The sequence below is a fragment of the Gymnoscopelus braueri genome, assembly GCF_963280865.1.
Source record: "Gymnoscopelus braueri genome assembly, chromosome: 10".
In the NCBI taxonomy this organism is placed as follows: Eukaryota; Metazoa; Chordata; class Actinopteri; order Myctophiformes; family Myctophidae; genus Gymnoscopelus; species Gymnoscopelus braueri.
The window spans coordinates 37,269,604-37,289,740 of record NC_137611.1 but is presented as its reverse complement, the minus strand read 5'-3'; the positions used below and the strand labels follow the sequence as shown (position 1 = coordinate 37,289,740).

At 40.1% G+C, this 20,137-nt stretch overlaps 2 protein-coding genes and 1 long non-coding RNA gene across 5 annotated transcripts; 2 read left to right on the top strand and 1 right to left on the bottom strand.

The window, feature by feature from the left end:
• Window positions 1-2,143: 2,143 nt before the first annotated feature.
• Window positions 2,144-12,480, top strand: LOC308093319 (caytaxin-like). The gene is made up of 12 exons (XM_080439652.1): window positions 2,144-2,251; window positions 3,913-3,974; window positions 4,199-4,438; window positions 5,092-5,250; window positions 5,534-5,636; window positions 6,448-6,579; window positions 6,942-7,028; window positions 9,317-9,415; window positions 9,754-9,789; window positions 9,946-9,987; window positions 10,262-10,312; window positions 11,696-12,480. Exons 1-11 carry the CDS (start codon window positions 2,172-2,174, stop codon window positions 10,281-10,283), a joined length of 1,062 nt encoding a protein of 353 aa, XP_080295778.1. The 5' UTR covers window positions 2,144-2,171; the 3' UTR covers window positions 10,284-10,312; window positions 11,696-12,480.
• LOC308093320 lies at window positions 4,299-7,106 on the bottom strand. Of its 2 annotated transcripts, none has more exons than XR_013933875.1 (4): window positions 6,979-7,106; window positions 5,501-5,634; window positions 5,020-5,228; window positions 4,299-4,425 (listed from the first exon to the last, which is right to left on the bottom strand). It is a non-coding gene; the product is annotated as an uncharacterized lncRNA (long non-coding RNA). The 2 variants fall into 2 exon arrangements; XR_013933876.1 differs by having other exon boundaries at window positions 5,511-5,634.
• Window positions 12,481-15,877: 3,397 nt separating the features above from the next.
• LOC308094075 (nicotinamide riboside kinase 2-like) lies at window positions 15,878-18,748 on the top strand. 2 transcript variants are annotated; one of them, XM_080440525.1, is made up of 8 exons: window positions 15,878-16,049; window positions 16,180-16,270; window positions 17,145-17,193; window positions 17,439-17,607; window positions 17,822-17,893; window positions 17,978-18,084; window positions 18,189-18,274; window positions 18,419-18,748. In XM_080440525.1, exons 1-7 carry the CDS (start codon window positions 16,024-16,026, stop codon window positions 18,272-18,274), a joined length of 600 nt encoding a protein of 199 aa, XP_080296651.1. In that variant the 5' UTR covers window positions 15,878-16,023; the 3' UTR covers window positions 18,419-18,748. The 2 variants fall into 2 exon arrangements, with proteins under 2 accessions (XP_080296651.1, XP_080296652.1); XM_080440526.1 differs by lacking the exon at window positions 17,145-17,193.
• The last annotated feature ends 1,389 nt before the right edge of the window (window positions 18,749-20,137 follow it).

Below are 20,137 nucleotides of genomic sequence, written 5' to 3'. Positions count from 1 at the left end.
GCCCTGAGGGACTCCGGTCAGTGTATAGGGTTTAAGTGGTTAAGAAAACTAAAAATCACCCTCCGCCCCATCTCTGAGATAAAATGTTTTAAACTAAGTTTGCTAGACAGAGTTGGGGGAATAGAGTGAAGGATGTGTTTAGTAGAACCGGCCCGCCATCTGGACATAAATCCCACGCAAACGTTGCTTCTGTGTACATCAGTCAGTAATACACTATATGAGCAGCTGGCGCTCTGGCAAATGACATCTGTGCTGATAACAAAGCATACACGCGCTAATCTTGTGTTTCTGTGTGAATTTTCTAGTTTGTTCTCAGCCAGTCACACGATTAGCGGGGTTAATGAAGTTTACGGTATCATGAGCTTAGAATTATACGCTTCCCTCTGTGCATGTTGATTAGATTTGAGATGCTTATGGTCATGTATTCGCATCCCACGCAGCAAAATTGATCTCATGTTTTTTCTTAACTAGAATATTTTAAAGTTCAGTTTCACTTACACTTCATGGACCCACATGAACAATAACTGTGCAAAACAAGCTGGAAATGATTGGAGAACACTTTAACACACAACTTGAATAATTTAATAATACAGCAATAATAATAAAGACAACAAATAATGCCCACAACTGCTACAGCTGTTGCAAGTGGCCTCTTTGAAGACCTATATTATTCTGCATGACTGAATGTCTCTTTACCCCACATAAGAAGGAATCTTATAATTACAAGGTCATGACTTTGAACAGTGAGTCTTTTGACGCAGACTGGACATGATATAGCTCAAGAAACGACCTTGATTCTTGCATACCGGTATCTACAATACAGTACATCCCTCTCTTGCTCCACATTTAACAGTGAAAGCATAGGATGCGTTATGGTGTGCTCATTTAGAACTCTCTCAAAGTGCAAACTGAGATACTTCACTTAGTAACAGAGGAGATGAGAATTCCCCTTGATGGATCTTATTCATAACAAAAAGTTCTATTTCATCATATTGCTCTTTTTAAAGCCTTGTGAATTAGCAGAACAATCGCATAGAGTCGTACATTGGAAAACATTTCAGACACAATCACCCTGCACCGACAACTCTACGGCCCGCTCACCATGTGATCCCTGGTGCAAGTGGCCTTTTAGGCCCCATTTGCTGAATGTCCCGGAAAAATGTGTCTGGCAGTATGAAACATCAGTACCATGTCAGTGGACAAATGGACAATGGAAAGATCTGATGTACTGTATGGCTGGACCGTGTGTGTGTGTGTGTGTGTGTGTGTGTGTGTGTGTGTGTGTGTGTGTGTGTGTGTGTGTGTGTGTGTGCGGGGGTCCCTAGTCTTTCACACACAAGAGATGCATGACTGCTCCTCGTGCCTCGGTGGCCAGCAACACAGAACTGACCACGTGACATGATTTATACGTTGATGTGTTGTTCAGCAAAGAAATGGACTGGCAACAATAAGCGGATGTTTCTCTTATTTCTGATTCATTGTTTGGTTATATAATACTGAAAGCTCACGTGATCAGCAACGCTACCACTTATGGACGTTTGGCTCAAAACGTGATGGTTAATAACTTTGTGTCCTTGTGTGGAAGGTGCACGGTAATATCATCATCAGTGTTCATTTATCTATCTATGACTGAGAGTGTTAAATTTGCACAAATTTGTACACTCTCAGTTAAATTAAAACAGGATTTTACCGTGTAAACACACTTTTTTATCATCACAGTCCTTGCCCATAGCAAAACATACACTGGAACATGTTTGTGCAATGCACACTAACCGGTGAAATATTTGACAAACGTTGGTTTTGTGTTGATTCTCGAGAATTCACCTGTAAAAGATTGTGGTGGTTGTGTTGTGTTCTGCTGCCAGGTGTCTTACTGTTTGAATTTGTATGAAGTTATGAATTACTGAGGGAAAATAGGGTACTTGCCAGGGTCCATTGGTACACTGTTAAATTTAAATTGACAATTTTTGCCCTGTACATCCTCAGCACAACGTCCTGTGATTAATGAAACAAAATCTTAAAGAAGTGGTTTTGGGGCAGTGGTCCTGTCTACTGTGTTGCGGATGATGGTTCTGTCTAATGTGTATGCGTGCCTGCCTGCCTGCCTGCCTGTGTTGATAATGATCTGTCCTGTGTCATTCACAGTGAGCTGAAGCCTGTCCTGGCAGAGGATGGGTACAGCAGAGGTCACACTACGCATGGACAACATGGAGGTGAAAGATGAATTCTGGCAGGACGAGGACTTTCCCAGGTATCCCTGTGTGTGTGTGTGTGTGTGTGTGTGTGTGTGTGTGTGTGTGTGTGTGTGTGTGTGTGTGTGTGTGTGTGTGTGTGTGTGTGTGTGTGTGTGTGTGTGTGTGTGTGTGTGTGTGTGTGTGTGTGTGTGTGTGTGTGTCTGTCTGTCTGTGTGTGTCTGTGTCTGTGTCTGTGTCTGTCTGTACAGTATGTGTGTGCAATATGATTCATGGTTATAAGCATTAAACTGCAGAAACGACTTAAGCAAACAATCCAACAATGCTAATCTACAGTAATTTACTCAATTCAGGCGAATGATGCAATCAAAAGGCAGCAGACTTAACATATAGTCATGAATTACACCATCAGGGACAGGGTGTACCATGTCAACTGTCAACACATGGCAGAGACTCAGGAGGTAGAGCGACTCTCTCTACTCAGTTCTATTCCTGGCTCCTCCTGGCTTCATGTCAATACATACAGTATGTGAATGGGTGAATGTAACACTCATTGGAAAGTGCTTTGGATAAAGGCGCTTTAAACTCTCTATAATATATATATGCAGAGAAATCAGAGGAAAGATGTGACTCAAACATTCTGTACATTCTGGGCTGAGAATGTCAGTACATGAAACGATGAAAATGATCCCATGACATCACATGCAACACATCCAGTTCCATGCCTGCCCTCGTTCTAGTCATTATGCAGCAGCAGTGATCTTAACTTGCTCCTTACCGTGTGTGTGTGTGTGTGTGTGTGTGTGTGTGTGTGTGTGTGTGTGTGTGTGTGTGTATGTGTGTGTGTGTGTGTGTGTGTGTGTGTGTGTGTGTGTGTGTGTGTGTGTGTGTGTGTGTGTGTGTGTGTGTGTGTGTGTGTGTGTGTGTGTGTGTGTGTGTTGCATGTGTGCACGTGGGCATGAATGACTATGTGGTTCAGAAGTAGGAATACTTTCCTTCATATACTGTATAATGATCTATAAGTAGACGGTTACTAGGCAGTAGTAAATACTGCATATAAACCAGCGTATTGGTTCTCTCTGTAGTGCTGCTACTTAATATACTTCTTTGTCCTTTCTTTCCTGTGTTTACTTTGGTAAGGCGGCATAATAACAGCAATTACCAGACATGAAATTAACCAGTCCATACTTGACATACGTGTGTGTGTGTGTGTGTGTGTGTGTGTGTGTGTGTGTGTGTGTGTGTGCGTGTGCGTGTGCGTGTGCGTGTGCGTGTGCGTGTGCGTGTGCGTGCCCGCGTAACTACTTGTCTGCTGCTATCTCGCCTTCATGTCCCTCAGCACCAAGAGTTCAGCCGTGTCATTATAATGTCACACGGGACTAGGTGGCAATTACTGCTGTCACTTTCCCCGAAGACGGCCTTTGTCTCTAAGGCTACTCTCTAGTTAAATCACAATAGAGACTTTTATTAAACACGAGACTGGTAATGAAAGTGCAGAGACAGATAACACATAGTTCATAGTTTATTTCAGCCTTGTTTTTTGTATTGTTTTTTTAAGCATTCCAAACATTACATATGACGATTCGCATGAGGAAATCAATTAAAACGTTAATTAACATTAACTTATCACATCGTTCTGTGTCTGTTCTGTGTAATTAATATGATCTTCATATTTTCATTTTGTGTGTGCGTGCGTGTACGTGTGCGTGTGTGTCTCCAGGCCCCTGCCAGAGGACGGGGACATTGAGTCATGTGGCCTTACTGACAACAGAACTTACAACAGTAAGTACATATAGTCAACTATTATCAAGTTACCATTGAGTGAGGCACTTCAATAGTGTGAAACTGCAAAATACCAGCAAAATATTAGTAATAGTTATATTGGTAATTAATATGTTGAAAGAAAAATCATCAAAGCATATGTTCTGCATTTAACTTCTAATTAGTTACCTTTAATCCGTTTTCAATTGAAGCTAAATGTAGTTTTCTTCCAACATCCCCTCTAGACCCACCCACCAGTCTGGATGTGGGAGAGTTCCTGACCCAGCATAAACGACGTACACTGGAGGCCCCGGAGATGAACCTGTCCCTGGACCAGAGCGATGGGTCGGTGCTCTCTGACGACTTCCTGGAACTGGAAACGCCCGACGACACGATGCTGGACATCAACGTGGACGGAATCGAGACCCCTGACGACACCGATTCGCTGGACTTCATCACCAACGGCAACGACCTGGAGTGGGAAGGTCAGGCAAAGAGAGAGGACAAGTGGTCCTACAGTCAGTCAGCGATTGTAGAGACATATCTTTGAATATTTGTTAGTAACAAGTTGTCTTTAGTTTAACCCATTAAGACCGGGAAAGCATCTGTAATTTTAGATTTGAACCACTTTAACCATTATTTTATACTTTGGCTATTCAAAAGTAGCGGATATACGCTCATAGCGTGGCAACGCGTGCCGTGCTATGAGCTTGCAAATCTGCTTTTGAAAAATCATGAAAATGTGTGCAAATCTTTGAATATATATATTTTTTTTAAGCAAACATTTGTAACTCAAATCTTTGCTTCTGGGGGGTCTCTGGAACTAAATATTTTGAGATGGGGCCAAATACAAAAAAAGAAAAAGTTTGAACACTGTTAGGATTTAGAAGACATTTGTAGATGCGTTCCCGGATTGAATGGGTTAACTCACAATCATATAAATATTATGTAAACATTATATACTGTATGACTAGGCTTTTTTAGAGGCACTTCATAGAGAAGAACACTTTGAGAATATGTGAAATATTCCAGCCCCATAATGATATTGTAAATTTGAGCCAAAAACCTTTTAGAGGTTGAAGTGGTTCTTCGAAGAACACGTGAAGAACCGTTCTCTTTTGGGGCGTCTTGCTTCCAGATGACACCCCTGTAGCCACGGCTAAACGTCTGCCGGGTGACAGCGAGGATGAGAGAGACTCGGCAGGTCGTCTGTGGCGGACGGTGATCATCGGGGACCAGGAGCAGAGGATAGACATGCAGGCCATCAGACCGTACCTGAGGGTGGTCACGCATGGAGGTCAGTGGTTGTTGTGTGAATGTCGTGTGTGTGTGTGTGTGTGTGTGTGTGTGTGTGTGTGTGTGTGTGTGTGTGTGTGTGTGTGTGTGTGTGTGTGTGTGTGTGTGTGTGTGTGTGTGTGTGTGTGTGTGTGTGTGTGTGTGTGTGTGTGCGTGTTTGTGTGTGCTTGCACGTGTGTGTGTGTGTGTGCGTGCGTGCGTGTCTCTGGACTGTAATTATTTGTAAGTCTCCTGTAGAGGCATCAACTGACCTGACCTGACCTGAATATTGTCCCTCCTCTCAGGTTATTACGGGGAAGGTCTGAGTGCCATCGTGGTGTTTGCAGCCTGTCATCTCCCAGACAGCAGCTGTGAAGACTACTCGTACATCATGGAAAACATCTTCCTGTAAGATACATGTTCTTACAGTGGTCTCTCAGTGGTCAGTTATTGATGAGCAGGCTTTATATACAGTCTTTGTACAATGACACTTGGGACCTTTTTATTTAAAAAAGACATTCTTTGATTTTATCCGTGATTCTGTTATACAATTTAATCAGCGTTTCCATTCCAAAGCATTTGATTTATCATATTGCTGCATTCAAGTGGAAACCAAAACCATAATTTTTCAGGAAATGGACAAAAGAACACGTGTTCCAATGGATCCAATATAGTTATTATTTAGTCACAAGCCCTTGTTAACCCTTTTCATTGGTTCAATATATTATAATTATAAAACCCACAGACACACTTAACTATTTTCACTTTAAACATTTAAACAAATTTGCAGATCTACAAGCACCGCACCGCATTCTAAGCTTGTAGATCAGCTTTTTGTTTGCTAATTTTAGGTGACACTGTAGTATGACAAATTTGAAATATGGAGATACAAGGTTTCTGCCCAACCTTGCCTACAAAGATAACGGAAAAGTAATCCAGTACACTATATATATTTCTGTTTTTGCATTGAGATCAATTTCAATTGATTGATCATCATCACAAACTCTGTGGTTGATAACCTTTCATGGTAAACTCAATTTCCTATATCTTATAATCCTGAAGCCTAATTTATGCTCCGTCGCACGGTTGAGAATAGCAGACCGACAAGCTCGTGCTGTGAATTGGCTATTCTTGGCACATGACATTGGCGACAAAGTATGAATCGGGCTTAATAGAAAGTGAACTGATCACATGAGCGGTGTGTCTGTGTTGTCCTCAGATATGTTATCAGCAGTCTGGAGCTGCTGGTGGCTGAAGACTACATGATCATCTATCTGAACGGAGCCACGCCCCGCAGGAAGATGCCTGGCCTCAGCTGGATGAAAAGATGCTACCAGATGATTGACAGGAGGTAACATGCATCACATCATAAAGGAGAAACATTAATGCATGGGAAACAGAAGGTCCCAGGTTTGATTCCTGGCCCCGGCAATGTGTCGAGGTGCATGTCCCTGAGCAAGACACCTAACCCCTAACTGCTCCCCCCTGCGCTCAAGTCTGACCACTTGGGCAGCAATCAGCTGGGTGAAGCTGAAAACTGAATTGCCACTGTGAGATAAAATAGGTTTAATTAATATTTTATGAATGAATGAATGTATTAATTGTTGATTATCGTTAAGATTATTAAGATAGTGATGGTGATAAAAATTATGAAAATGATGATGATGATGATGATGATGATGATGATGATGATTTGCCTGAATGTCCTTGTAGGTTAAAGAAGAACTTGAGGTGTCTGATCATTGCTCACCCCTCGTGGTTCATTCGCACAGTCCTGGCTCTCTCCAGACCTTTCATCAGGTGAGCACCTGGATAGATTCTACTGTATGTGGTGTGTTGTGTGGTCAGCTGGTCTTTTGAGGTGATTTGGGGTCCACTAAGCGTTTGAAGGAGCCTGATATCAGGCTGTCACATTGCACAGGGACTTAGCACACAGTCATCACAAACTTTTGAATAAAAATAAAGACAATTACAATCCACTATGTCTTGATAATGCTGGTGCAGACACGATTAATTTACAGATACCGTACATTTCATGACAATAGTTAGTGACGCTATGGAATTGTGTTGACCTTAAATACTGTACATATGGAGGATGTTTGAACTTCTTCAGCTATGCCAATACATTTAGATGAAAACATAGAAGCATTGTTTTATAAGAATATTTTAGGCAGTTTTGTTGTCGTTGTTGCTCCAAGATAGGAGATTATAGAGAGACGGAATTGGAATGACATGCAACATAGTTGCTCCAGTTGGAGTCAACCCAGCACACAGAATTATGTGCACCAGATCTTAAGGGAATAATTCACCCAGAAATGAAAATAATTTTGACATAATTATTATTATCTATGCCATTGAAACACAGGTCTTTGTCTACATAACATGCAGGGATGTTGCCAATCCATAGCAGATACACCAAAAATAACCAAAGTCGCAGTGTCACAGTGACCAGTTCTTTAGAGTTCCATAAAGAGGTAAAAAATGACCATAATATTTCTACATAATACAGTGAGTGATGGGAAGCTGCAGACAAACAAGGCCCTGGAGCATGGGCGTGCGTCGACACAAGTCAGTGTGTCGACACCAGTACTGTGGGCGGGTTGTCAACGACTCAATGAGGAAACTAACCATATGTAATTTAAAGACTAGATTATAACTGATCAGTAGTAGCTCAAGGCCGCTACTGTCGATGCGCCTGCTTTGGATTGGCTAGTTACAGCTGCCCAGCTTGATGTCAACCCGTCTACTTGTGTTTACATGTCTATTTGTGTCGACGCCCCCGTCGCCCCAGTGCCATGTTTGACTCCAGCTACCTATACTTACATTCTTTAGCTACATTCACGTCACACCCTAGTACGTGCAAATAGGGAAAGGGACTCAATGTTACGTCAGTGTGTTGGAGGTGCAAACAAAGGTGCCCCTTGTGTGGATTTGGCTCTTTTTTTTGTGGCTCGTTTTGGACATTTGGATGTCCTCATTTGTCATAAGATGGTGGTTGCTGCAGGTCCCTGCAATACATTACATAACCATAGGTTATGTAATGTACTCAATCCGTGTCACAAACTCAATGCTGATACAAGTGTTGTTTGCACCCCCCCTCAAACTTTTTACTGTACATATTTTTAGTTTTTCTTATTTTTCATTTCTAAACTGTTTATACGATGTTCTGCATAGTAGTGTATATCTGTCTGTCATTTAATGTCACTATGAATTGAGTACAAAAGGACCCCAATTGAAACAAGCCATTGGCTTTTTTTAATCCTATTTAGTTGACCTTGTATTTGAACTGTACTTTTATGTGCTTTTTTCTGCAAACTTCTAAATAAAGTATTCAATCAATCAATCAATCAATCAATCAATCAATCAATCAATCAATGCACCTCCAAGACAAAGGCAGATTTGAATAATTCATACCATTATTTAATGCAAACGTGATGACAACATGAACTGTGCCCCACGAAAGTCAACAATGGCTGTAGTAAAGATTTGCACTAAATAATGGTGTGAATATAGTTATTTTCCACTCACAATGCAGTCGTTTGGCTTGAGAAGATTTGGATTATGCTACATGCAGTGAGTAATGATCTGTATTGTTTGCCTTTTTGAACTGAGTGAGCATCATCTGTGTTTCAACTGGCATAAGGGTAGATAATTACAGTATATACATTGTTGGGTGAACTATTCCTCTAACAACTTATAGTTAAACCCTATATCCAAAGTTCTTAAGGAATTATGGGCATCACTTCCTGTTGTCAGTCTGTCCAGAATGACTGACAACAGGAAGTGATGCCCATAATTCCCTCAATGCCCCATGGGACAGTGGAAAATCGTTGATAGGCTACTTTGTTAACTGACGTGGTACCCCAGGGGCTTGTGCTTTTTGTCTCCTAATTTTTCCCTCTACACCAAATCGTTCTGCAGAATGTTGGCCTATTCTCGCAGAATGTTCACCTATTATGACATGGCCAGAATAGGGACGCTGCGGCACATGTGGTTAAATTTAAGCATCAGAAATGATTCACGTCCTCCAGTTCCCTTCTTTGGGTTAATGGTGGTGATTGTGTAAAGCTGTTATTGACCCTCTGCAGTGTGAAGTTCATGGAGAAGATCCGCTATGTTCACACCCTGGAGGAACTAAGCCAGATCATCCCAATGGAACTTGTGCAGATCCCAGACTGTGTGCTGCAGTAAGTACTCTCAGACCCCAGGGGTCACTGTTGGGTCACTAAGCCTGTTCACACTGTCTAGCTGATTACATAATTGTATACAAACAGACACGGGCCAAACAATAAATCAAATGTAAATAAGTTCCTTTTCTTTTTTCATATGGTGTCAAATTAAGTGTTTTCTTTTAATTCAGTGCAATATTGGCTAAGCCGAGTAAGTCTTGTATTTTGGTGTGCCTTTGTATTCAGTTCACTGTTTAAGTGTGTAGCAGACTTTTTTTCTTATTTTTTTCTAATTAATGCACCTTATAATGAGACTGTTCACTTTGAGTCACAAACCTTTATTCTATTTATCCAAGGTATGAGCATGAGAAGATAAGAGCACAGAAGTTAAGGTAAAGCCTATAATATTCCATTGCAATAGCAAAGGCTTGTGCTGTTTGCATTTCTGTCTAATAAAGTATTCAATCAATTACCTCTCTCTCTCTCTCTCTCTCTCTCTCTCTCTCTCTCTCTCTCTCTCTCTCTCTCTCTCTCTCTCTCACCTATAGACTTGAACAGCAGCAGACCATCTCAACACCACCTAAAGAAAGGTGACCTCATTACTCAGAACATTGGCTGCAGTGTCTGCATAAACCCAATGTGCCACAGTTATGTGAAAGAAGCTGCAGAACAATCAATCCCAGTATCACTTTTCTGTGAATTTTAGACTATGCATCCCTTCTCTTCAATGTGTGAATTGGTGCAAGAAGCTTTTTTGCATCCATGTGATTATATTAAACCAACAGAACGCAAAGCCTATGGCTAAGTAAACCTGCAACAATTTTATATTTACTTATAGCTCATATCTTAATCTTTCACTCCCAGGCCAAAATCAATGATGGCATAGGAAGTGGAATGCAGCATTGGACATTAAAGGTAAGGGTTCCCGCCGATTTCACAACAGCAGCCTGTTTATCAACTCAACCTCAACTGTTTTGTAATGTCAAACGAGTGTAACTTAGCTCTGACATACAAGGAAGTGTCCCCTTCTGCAAAGACCGGGGTGTATCCACACAGTGCATATGCCAAAGGTCGGGACATGCCACCCCATGCTTGGGTCACAGTGGACAGCTATTACGTCCATGTCGAGGGTCACATCGACAAGTGCAAAGGCTCAAGTCTCATCAGGTGGATCCCCTAGTTTCCAATGTGCCATTAAAATACACGTGGAACCACGCACAGGCTATCATGAGGCAAATGCAAATACTAGTGCACTACAATACTTGTTCGAGAATGTATAGATCTGTATCATGTGTCTCCATTGATTAACGTCTTACAAAGCAACAGAGACTTAAGAAAGAATTGCAGAAATGTTTAGAGATATTCTATCAATCATCCTGTCCCTACTCAAATCAAGTGTCTAGTTTCAGGAATGCGAGTGAAGTAAGTCCAAGTCATTTTGTTCTCTGCCATGACATGTTTCATTTGTGCAAATTTACGACTCAACGTGGGTTGAGCCTCAAATTATGATACATGTCTTCGTACGCATTAGCCTACTTTATAGACCTACAAGCTGTGTTACATAAACCACATCTGCTCAGCTCTTTAAACACTGTCTGTACACCAGCAATCAATACTATTTTTAGGAATGTACTACTGACTGAGGGACATTAAGTACAGACCTGGCAAAGCCAATCCGATCCCACAGCCTGTATGGAAATCAGGGGAATATTACGATATTTTGGAATCGCCTCACTGTGCTGTAGTGGCTGTATCAGCCACAATATTATTAGCATAGTTCTGCCACAGCTGCCATTTTAGTTTGATACAGCAAGTCCCTAGCAGGGGGTTTGGCTGACATCCCAGGAATGGCCCGGGGAATGATCTCCCAACCTTTTACTGAGAAAAAAGAAGCTGATCAAAAATAATTGCACAAACCTGATATGTGTCAGGGTGGATTTCCAGGGGGACCACCCACTGACATTCCAGTTATGATAAATAACAATGAGTGAGGGGTGGTGATGTGCAGTATTGTTCAATAATTACAATTAGCAGAATTCTGACAAGGAAATTGTTTTAGATACAGTAGACTACATACAATATGTGCATTACTATATATGATGTGTCTGTTTCAATTTATAAGAACTAGTGTGCCAACTGATAGCCTGATGTTCTTCTACTAATGGGGATTTGGCTCTATTGATCAGATCAAAATCACTCCCCGAAAAGAACAATTACAGCTGCATTGCAAAACTGTTGTAGAGAAGTACAGTACTGCACAGATGGAACTAACCTTGCTACATCTATGTTAAATTCCAGAATCTCCAGAGAGGAACTGTGTATCCAATAAAATGGGCCTCCACCAGCAATGCACACAGACAGACATAATTCTCCTAGTGCACCAATAGAGCCGTATTCATCAGAAATATCCTTATACAGTTCACCTACATGTGTTTTTCTTCTTTTTACACAGTACACTAACACAATCAAAAATGCAAGAAGTGTAAGAAGTTACAGTAGTATCCTGAACAGAAGCAACAACTGCAGTAGTCCTTCCCAGCATGTTTAATTCTGATTTCATTTACTGTACCTGCTAAATTTCCCCTCAGCATGATTTGGAGACAGAGCTATTTGACACCACATCAACTACACATTAAGGACCTAAATGGACATAAAAGCTGATTCCAATCATGCTGGGTACTCATTTTCAAAGTGTAAATACTGTATTTTTGAGAAAGGTTTTTGCACAGACATTTGGTTTGATATAAAAAGCATGGGTGTTATTCATTTTATGGAAGAAGCAACAAATATTATATGCAATTGTTATGTTCTCCTTAGGCTCAAATTAAATATTACGCCAGCAGAATTTGTTTCTTTGTTGTATTACAATTTAAACGTTGTCCAAAGTTCTATTTGCAAGTGGCATGCTTGTTTCTCCTTCTCTGTTAAGTTTCATGCTGTCTATTTTTTTGTCCGTTGACATCCTGTTTTCTGAGATACTTTTACAAGACTGAAGGCATACATTGTTACAAATGACAAGATATATATTTGGAGAATCAAATGAATAGCTTAAAGTGTTATTTATGAACATGTGCCATTTATTGTTTGTAAGAAAAATAAATGATAAAAAACACAACACAAAAGGTTGTCCTATGATTATCATTCCATTCTACTAAACTATATTTATCTTTGACATGACTCAAGACAAAATGACAAGCAAAGTTCACCCTTATAATACCCCGTAGCTGGGTCAAGGTTTTGCTCACAAATATTTTTGATGTTTCCAAGTAAGCTATTAACGTTGATGTTATGATTTATGAGAATACTGTGTATCTCTGTTTACACATACAGACCAAGAAGGTTGATGTTACTTGTTATAAACAGTGCTGTGGTTCCCACTGAAGAGATTGGCATGAAGTTGTGTGATCAATGTCACACTGTGTCAGCTGTAAACAGTGCTGTGGTACCCACTGAAGACACTGGCATGAGGTCATGTGATCACGTGCCTCTATTTATGGGGGTTATTTGGAAATGTTAGTCTTCATGCGTATGTCCTTGTGATATTACTATCTGTGACCCTCCATTATTATCTCTACCAGCAGCATTATTATCTCTGCCAGCTTTCAGCGGTTTGTCTGTTTGCAGATATCTCATCAATGCATGCTGGCAGCAGACCAAGGACTTCAATTCTTGAATATTTTCAAATTGGTTGACAACTATTACATTATTTTCTTTTAATAATAGCATCGCAATCATCCCCCGGAAGAAGCGCCTGCTACCAACTAGCCAATTACAATTCTCCTGTTCCCCTGGCCCCTTATGGGATGTAGCGGAAAGAGCCAATTGCCAATCTACAATAATATATAATAAAATGTAACATAATAATATAATATACAGTAATATGTTCTTCTTCCTCGTGTCCGGCTATCATCAAAATTATATCATGTCCATCCAATAGTTGTTATTGGCAAGTGCAGTAGCATCTCATGACATGTTTGGGGATCGCCACAAATATGATATGCATATATAAAAAGTAAAATATTATTAAATACCGTAATAAACCCCATGATATAATAATGTAATATGTGCAGAGCACATACATCAGGGAATCATTTAAACCGTTAACCTGTTAAGTCTTTGAAAATAAATTCCCAACATGTTCATTTGAATGATTTTTTTATTCTAAATGTAATTAGATCAGGTTTCAACTTGAAAGGGGTCACATGGTGCAGCATTATGTTTAGATGCCTTACGACTGTGTACTTATGTGGCATAAGGTCAATTATTTTATCAGTAGGAGGTGTCTTGTTCAAATATGTCACATTGCTACAGTATATCAAGACAGTGCCTTTGGCTTTGTGTTATCATTATCATCACGTGGTGTCAACAACCACTCTTCCATTGAGGTGTTGTAGGCGTGAAACATGGCACTCTCCACATGCTATACACTTATCTATAGGACTCAAAGTTCAACTAAGACGTGCTGTATAATGTATTGTTCACTGTGGTGGACAGTAACGAAGTACATTTACTTGTGTCCTCTACTTAAAGGGATATTTAACTTTAAAAAAAAAGATTGGGTCATTTTAGTGTCTGCTCAGGCCTTTGTGAACACCCCAGAGAGTTTTTAAGTTGCTTGATTCAGTATTTAGATATTTGATATTCATTTTATCAGACACGCCCCATTCCTATACAAACCCATTATAACTTCAAACAACATTTTTGACTCATCCTGCCCTCCTAATACGTGAGGGGCCGTGTTTTTTCGATTACTTTTTTCATTTATTTTATTATTATTTTTTATTTTTGTTTTGTTTTTTTCAATTTCAATTTCAATTAAAAAAAAAAACGTAATACGTCTCCTCACGTATTAGAAGGACAATGTCAGTCACCAGAACCAAGGACGGGTGTTTCCGATAAATCTAACATGGTTAAAATGGAGTTACAATGGGTTTGTATAGGAAGGGGGCATGTCTGATGAATATCAAATATCTAAATACTGAATCAAGCAACTTAAAAACTATCTGGGATGCTTCCAAAAGCCTGAGTAGACGATAAAAAGACCCAACATTTTTTTTTAAAGTGAAATATCCCTTTAAGTATTTGTAAATTTTTGATACTTTGGAGACTTTCACTGCATTACATTTCAAGGAGAACATTTTTACTTTTGACTCCACTACACTTCTAGGAAGGGAAAAAGTACATTATGATTTAACTATTTATGCCCTATTTCAGATATAGTGAAAATAGCAGATCTACAAGCTCACAGCATGCTGCTATGCAAGGCGATGTGAGCTTGTATATCTGCTATTTTCAATATTATTGATTTTATTTATTTATCACAACACAGAGATACGCACTTCCCAGCAAACATCTTCAAGATTCTAAGTTCAAACATAATTTACAAGTCATAATAATGTGTAGTAAACAGGGTAAATGTGGCCTAGTCACTCGGCTAGGGGCCATGTGTTTCAGCTGGTTGCATAAGAAATACTGTAGGCTATGTGTGATGCAGCAGTCCCCCCCCCCCAAACACACACACACACACACAGGCACACAAACACCAGCCAAACTAAATATAGCGATGCTTCCTTTCACCCACCCAAAGCTGTCTACGCATGGAAAATTTCCGCTCAAGAACTGAATATAGGATTTGTTCAGCACTGTCATCCAAAGGACCCAAGCTTTATCATGGGCTTTATCATGGGCTTTCATGTGCAATCATGTAAATGTTAATGATTGCACACTCAAAAGCCAAAGGCCCCCTCCACACCGTGTCTGAGACGCGCGTCTGAGGCACGTTTTACAACTCTGGAAGGCAATCTACAATTAACCTACGGGTCACATACTATACGCTGTGCTTCTTTTTGTAGAATAAAATAATTACATGCACTATATGAATAAAATGCTCTACATTTACAAAATGAGTGAAGGGAGATGGTAACTTTTACATAATCGCAGCCTCTACAAAAGATCTACATGTCATGATAATGTTTTGCTCAGGGATGTTATACATTCCACCACAGTTCCTTGTTCAATTGGGCTGCTGTTCTGTCTTTGACAGGCTCTCTAAACATTCACAGAGAATTAACATTGTGATTCACAGCTTAGGCCCACAGATTTTTTATTATCTTCTAGGTCCCTGCAACCCGGCTACCATTTGATGGGGGATTTTCTCTGCCTGCCAGTTTAAACTGACCCCTGCATCGCTGTGTGAACAGAGAATGGGCAGCAGGTGGAAAGTCGGATATCCCCTTTCATTCAAATGTGCAACCACTAAAATCTCCCCTGACTGGTCAGGTCCAGTGTACAGTAGCGCCTTATTGGCTACAGTAAAAGGGAGGGATTAGTAGTGGACAGTAACACCTTATTGGCTACAGTAAAAAGGGAGGGACTGGTCTGAGGTGCATGTGGGCTATAGTGACACACAAAGTGACGCTGTGGTTGAACCCTATATATACCCCGGTAGAGTGATCTTCTATCAATGAAGTAGTAAAAGAAGGGAACATTCTGGCCGGGGAGAAAGAAAGAGAAGACCAAGATTAATTGGAAAAATAAACTTTGTAAGAAAGTTTGTTTTTGTGTGTGGTTGGGTTCCCTACTTGTACTTACTGAATTCCAGACGAGACCAAAGTCCAGAAGTGAAAATGAAGTTCATCATAGGAATTGGCGGGTAAGTCTCAATGAATCAATTTAACGTTTTGTTCTTAAGAGTTGCTTTGTCTTTTCATAGTAATTTAAGAAGAAAAAACATTTTACACATAGGTCTGAGTTAACTGAGACAACATTCTTTCTCATTTCAGCGTGACCAACGGAGGAAAGACAACGTTAACAAACAGACTAATAAAGACATTGCCAAACTGTTGTGTGGTGCATCAGGATGACTTTTTCAAGGTAAGATGCACAACAAATCACAGCCAAGATACAAGTAAACCAAAGTAGATGCTCAAGTAGATGCTGAGTTAATGCAGATATATCATTCATGTACTGTTTCTTTGACATATTTATAGGCTATGTTATATTAGACTTGTCCTTGAGCACTTTAGCACATTGGTTATTTGCAGATGACAGTAAACCAATCTCACCTGCACTTGTCATCTGAGTTGCCTAGTAATTCATTTGACTGATTGTCTCCTGGACACCCAATGAAAAGGTTGAGCGTCCCCACTAAAAGCCCAACTAAAAGCGTTTTAGTCCCATAGCACCTTTTTATCTGCACCAGAGTTAACATTCAATGGTTCAATTGACCAATTGATCAAACTTTTTTCTTTCATATTTTGATAAAAGAGTGGCTGATGTCACCTTTTTCCATGTTGCGAATGAACACACACTGTACTCCCATTAATTACAAGAGGGCAGTTAAGGTACATGTGCCTTCTCAGAATAGCATTATGCCCTTGCTGCAATGGCGGCGCAGGGGTATCATAGCGGTGCAGGCTAGGGCTGCATCATAAACCAAAGAAACATATTGAAATTGTAATCGACTACAGCAATTTCAGGATACAGTTGCTTTCTCTTACAACATACATATGCAGTTTCATGTAGCACCTCCTACACTTGTCACACAAAAACACACCAACACAGACAGTACTCAGATCTCAATGGCAATATTGAGCAAAACTTAACCGCAATACAACTTTTGGCAATATTGTGCAGCCCTAGCAGGCCAACTTTGGTGGAGACGAGTCCTTGACTTGTCATGTCCAGGTGTGATCAGCTCTGACTAGTTAAGAGGTTGCAGCAATGTTTTGTTGGTGACTGTTTTCAGAAACCCGATCAGATAGAAGTCGGGGAGGACGGCTTTAGACAGTGGGATGGTAAGATGGATTTCGTGCAGGAAAACCATGCAGTAATGTACTTTTTCTTTCCCTGCACATTTCTGAATCGTTCTCTGCTTTTATAAGCAGAGAACGTTAAATTTGTAACGTTCTGTCATAAATTCAAAGAATGACTAGCGCCATACGCTAACCGTGACTAATGTGTGTTGAAAGCACATTGGTGTGCCACATCGATTTCATGTGTAGTGAAGCGTGCTGTTCTCTGTGTGCTTGTTCTGCAACAGTGATCACTGCCTTGGACATGGAAGCTATGGTCAGCACTATAAGGGGCTGGCAAGAGAACCCAGCCAAGTTCGCCCGCTCCCACGGAGTCAACCTGTCACCTGAAGCTGAGGAATCTGACACAGAGCTCCATATTCTCATCGTGGAGGGCTTCCTCCTTTACAACTACAAGTGGGTAATTTGCATGCACCGAAGCTTAACCCATGACATTTTACTTTACATAACATGCAACATACCCAAGATACATTACATAGCCACCCTCTCTCCAGGGACCAGTAAAGTTGATCTTACAAAGCTTGTACTGTCAACTAAAGCCTATAGGCCTACATCTTCAATCCAATGCCAAAAGCATTTCACTGAACTGAACATTTCCGTCTCCCTGCAGGCCTCTTCTTGACATATATGACAAGTGCTATTACATTTCCATCCCGTATGAGGAGTGCAAAAAGAGGAGGAGGTAAAGAGCTCTTGACGTGATTCAGAGGTGTTCTAGCGTTGCACTGAATGCGGCGTTAACGTGATCCATTCTGTCCCTCTACAGTACAAGGACATACACACTCCCTGACCCACCTGGTTTGTTTGACGGCCACGTCTGGCCCATGTACTTAAGACACAGGCAGGAGATGGCTAACAACTGCAGATCCATAGGTAGGTCATGTCATCCCGTTCACTTGAGGATTTAATGACTTGTGCACATTAAAAGTTAACCTTAATGGCGGTTGAGTTCACCATTTCTGCACTGTCCTATACAGAGTACCTTGACGGCATGAAAGCAAAGGACGAGATCTACAACCAGGCGTACGAGAGCATTCACAACTCTCTGCTGAACAGCCTATAGGTAAATAGAAAGCATTTATGATTCTGCTATGTTCTCTCTGACAGAGAAGTCATCCTTGATTTATGGAATATTAATTCAGCTTCTATTGTATTCTTTCTCTCTCTCTCTCTCTCTCTCTCTCTCTCTCTCTCTCTCTCTCCACAGTAAGAGGTGAATGAAAGGACACTTGTGTATAGACTTGTAAATAATGCCATTTTGAGTCATGTGTAACAACGGAACCATACTTCTTGCCAATATGTTTTTTTTTCTTTTATCTGTAAATAGTTAATGTAACTTATTAAGAACTGATGGCAGAAGCATTGTATTTTGTATAACACTATGTAACATATTTTTCTAAATGATGAACCCTCTGGACGGCCCAGTGCTGACAAGCAGAACGGGTCTCACCACCGACCTTGTTTCTAATAGTGAAATATCCCACACTGGGAGGAATATTTTGTCTCATAACATAACATGAGAAACTTCTTGAAACCACTTCCGTGTCCTGTTATCATTGCTACAGTACATTGGTGTAAATATACACACAAACACACTGAAATACCAACTCATGCCAAAATCGAGCCTGGCTCCAGACCATAGACCCCGCCCACTCACTGAGTGAACTGCCTCTTCAGTCTGATAATCAAGCTAGCCAAAATCTGTTCAATTCATGTCTGCTTACTGTACTGTACTGTATGTTGCCAACTGTTGAATGCACAAACCTCAATAGCTAAATGTTATCTCTTTGTATTTGGTGGACAATATAGGTTCTTTATTGATAAGCGTTTATAATGGGTTTCCCTTTGATAGATAAGAATCTACTACTGTATTTGAATTGCTTCCAATAAGACTGTTTCAAGAGTTTAATCATTACAACACTGTGTCATGTTGGGGTAGTAAAGAGAACACAAAGTCAAAGAACAGTGGACATTTAAAGAATATGCCTCATGTATGGAATTTTAGATTGGACAGAACAATTCCTTGTAAGAAGCTTGTTCTAACTGTTTCCTGAAATAAGTTTAGCTGTGATTTCGTTATGGCAGTTGGCAAATATATATATATATATATATATATATATATATATATATATATATATATATATATATATATATATATATATATATATATATATATATATATATATATATATATATATATATATATATATAAAAATAAACCCTACCGGAACCGAATAGAACAGGGTGCCACTTCTCCATTGAACTCAATGGATGCGGCCGCCATGTTCTTTTCGTTCGCCCTATTACTTTGAATGGTGTCCTCGTGCCCTTTAGAAGAGCACTGAGACTAATACAACTATACCGCAGTTGTGGTAGTTATATTGTATTAACATATTCTACCATACATATTGGTTTAAAAATAAATTTGTATTCACTAAAGTTACAGGGTGTAGCTTTAAGCCCTATTTTCAAACATTTTCATAATTATTGTTAAAAGATTTGTTTTGCCTATAATGAAAGTTAGTGATGCCAGGGTTAAAGTGTAAAACGTCCCCCTTTAACCAGAACAGTCTTGCATACATTATACCAGTTACATAAGAGAATCAAGAAAAGCAACAGCAGTTGGAACTATTTTCAAATACAGTGACAAATCGTTTCAACACCTTCAACTCAGTCTTCTCTAATCTAAATTTGTGGTCTAGCTGTGCCAATGAAGGGAAAACAAAACCACTGTGCAAAATGATTCCCCTTTTATGTAATTGATGTCTGGCATTTGATCAATCCAGGAATGAAATGAGATAGCCTGCCAAGACATGCCGTCTTTATAGGTTAATGAGTCTCCAAGGGCCCAATGCCCTTTTAAAAGCCAAATAGACAACACTGCGTGATGCTGAGGCACGAGGAGAGGCATGCAGAACCACATTTC

What these genes read in the sequence shown, in the direction of transcription:
- LOC308093319 (XM_080439652.1), top strand. Translation starts at nt 2,172, where the DNA reads ATGGGTACAGCAGAGGTCACACTACGCATGGACAACATGGAGGTGAAA. An exon ending in TGACAACAGAACTTACAACA is followed by an intron (nt 3,975 to 4,198) that starts GTAAGTACATAT and finishes CATCCCCTCTAG; the next exon opens with ACCCACCCACCAGTCTGGAT. An exon ending in CTCTCCAGACCTTTCATCAG is followed by an intron (nt 7,029 to 9,316) that starts GTGAGCACCTGG and finishes GACCCTCTGCAG; the next exon opens with TGTGAAGTTCATGGAGAAGA.
- LOC308094075 (XM_080440525.1), top strand. Translation starts at nt 16,024, where the DNA reads ATGAAGTTCATCATAGGAATTGGCGG. An exon ending in ATCAGGATGACTTTTTCAAG is followed by an intron (nt 16,271 to 17,144) that starts GTAAGATGCACA and finishes GACTGTTTTCAG; the next exon opens with AAACCCGATCAGATAGAAGT. An exon ending in TTCCTCCTTTACAACTACAA is followed by an intron (nt 17,608 to 17,821) that starts GTGGGTAATTTG and finishes GTCTCCCTGCAG; the next exon opens with GCCTCTTCTTGACATATATG.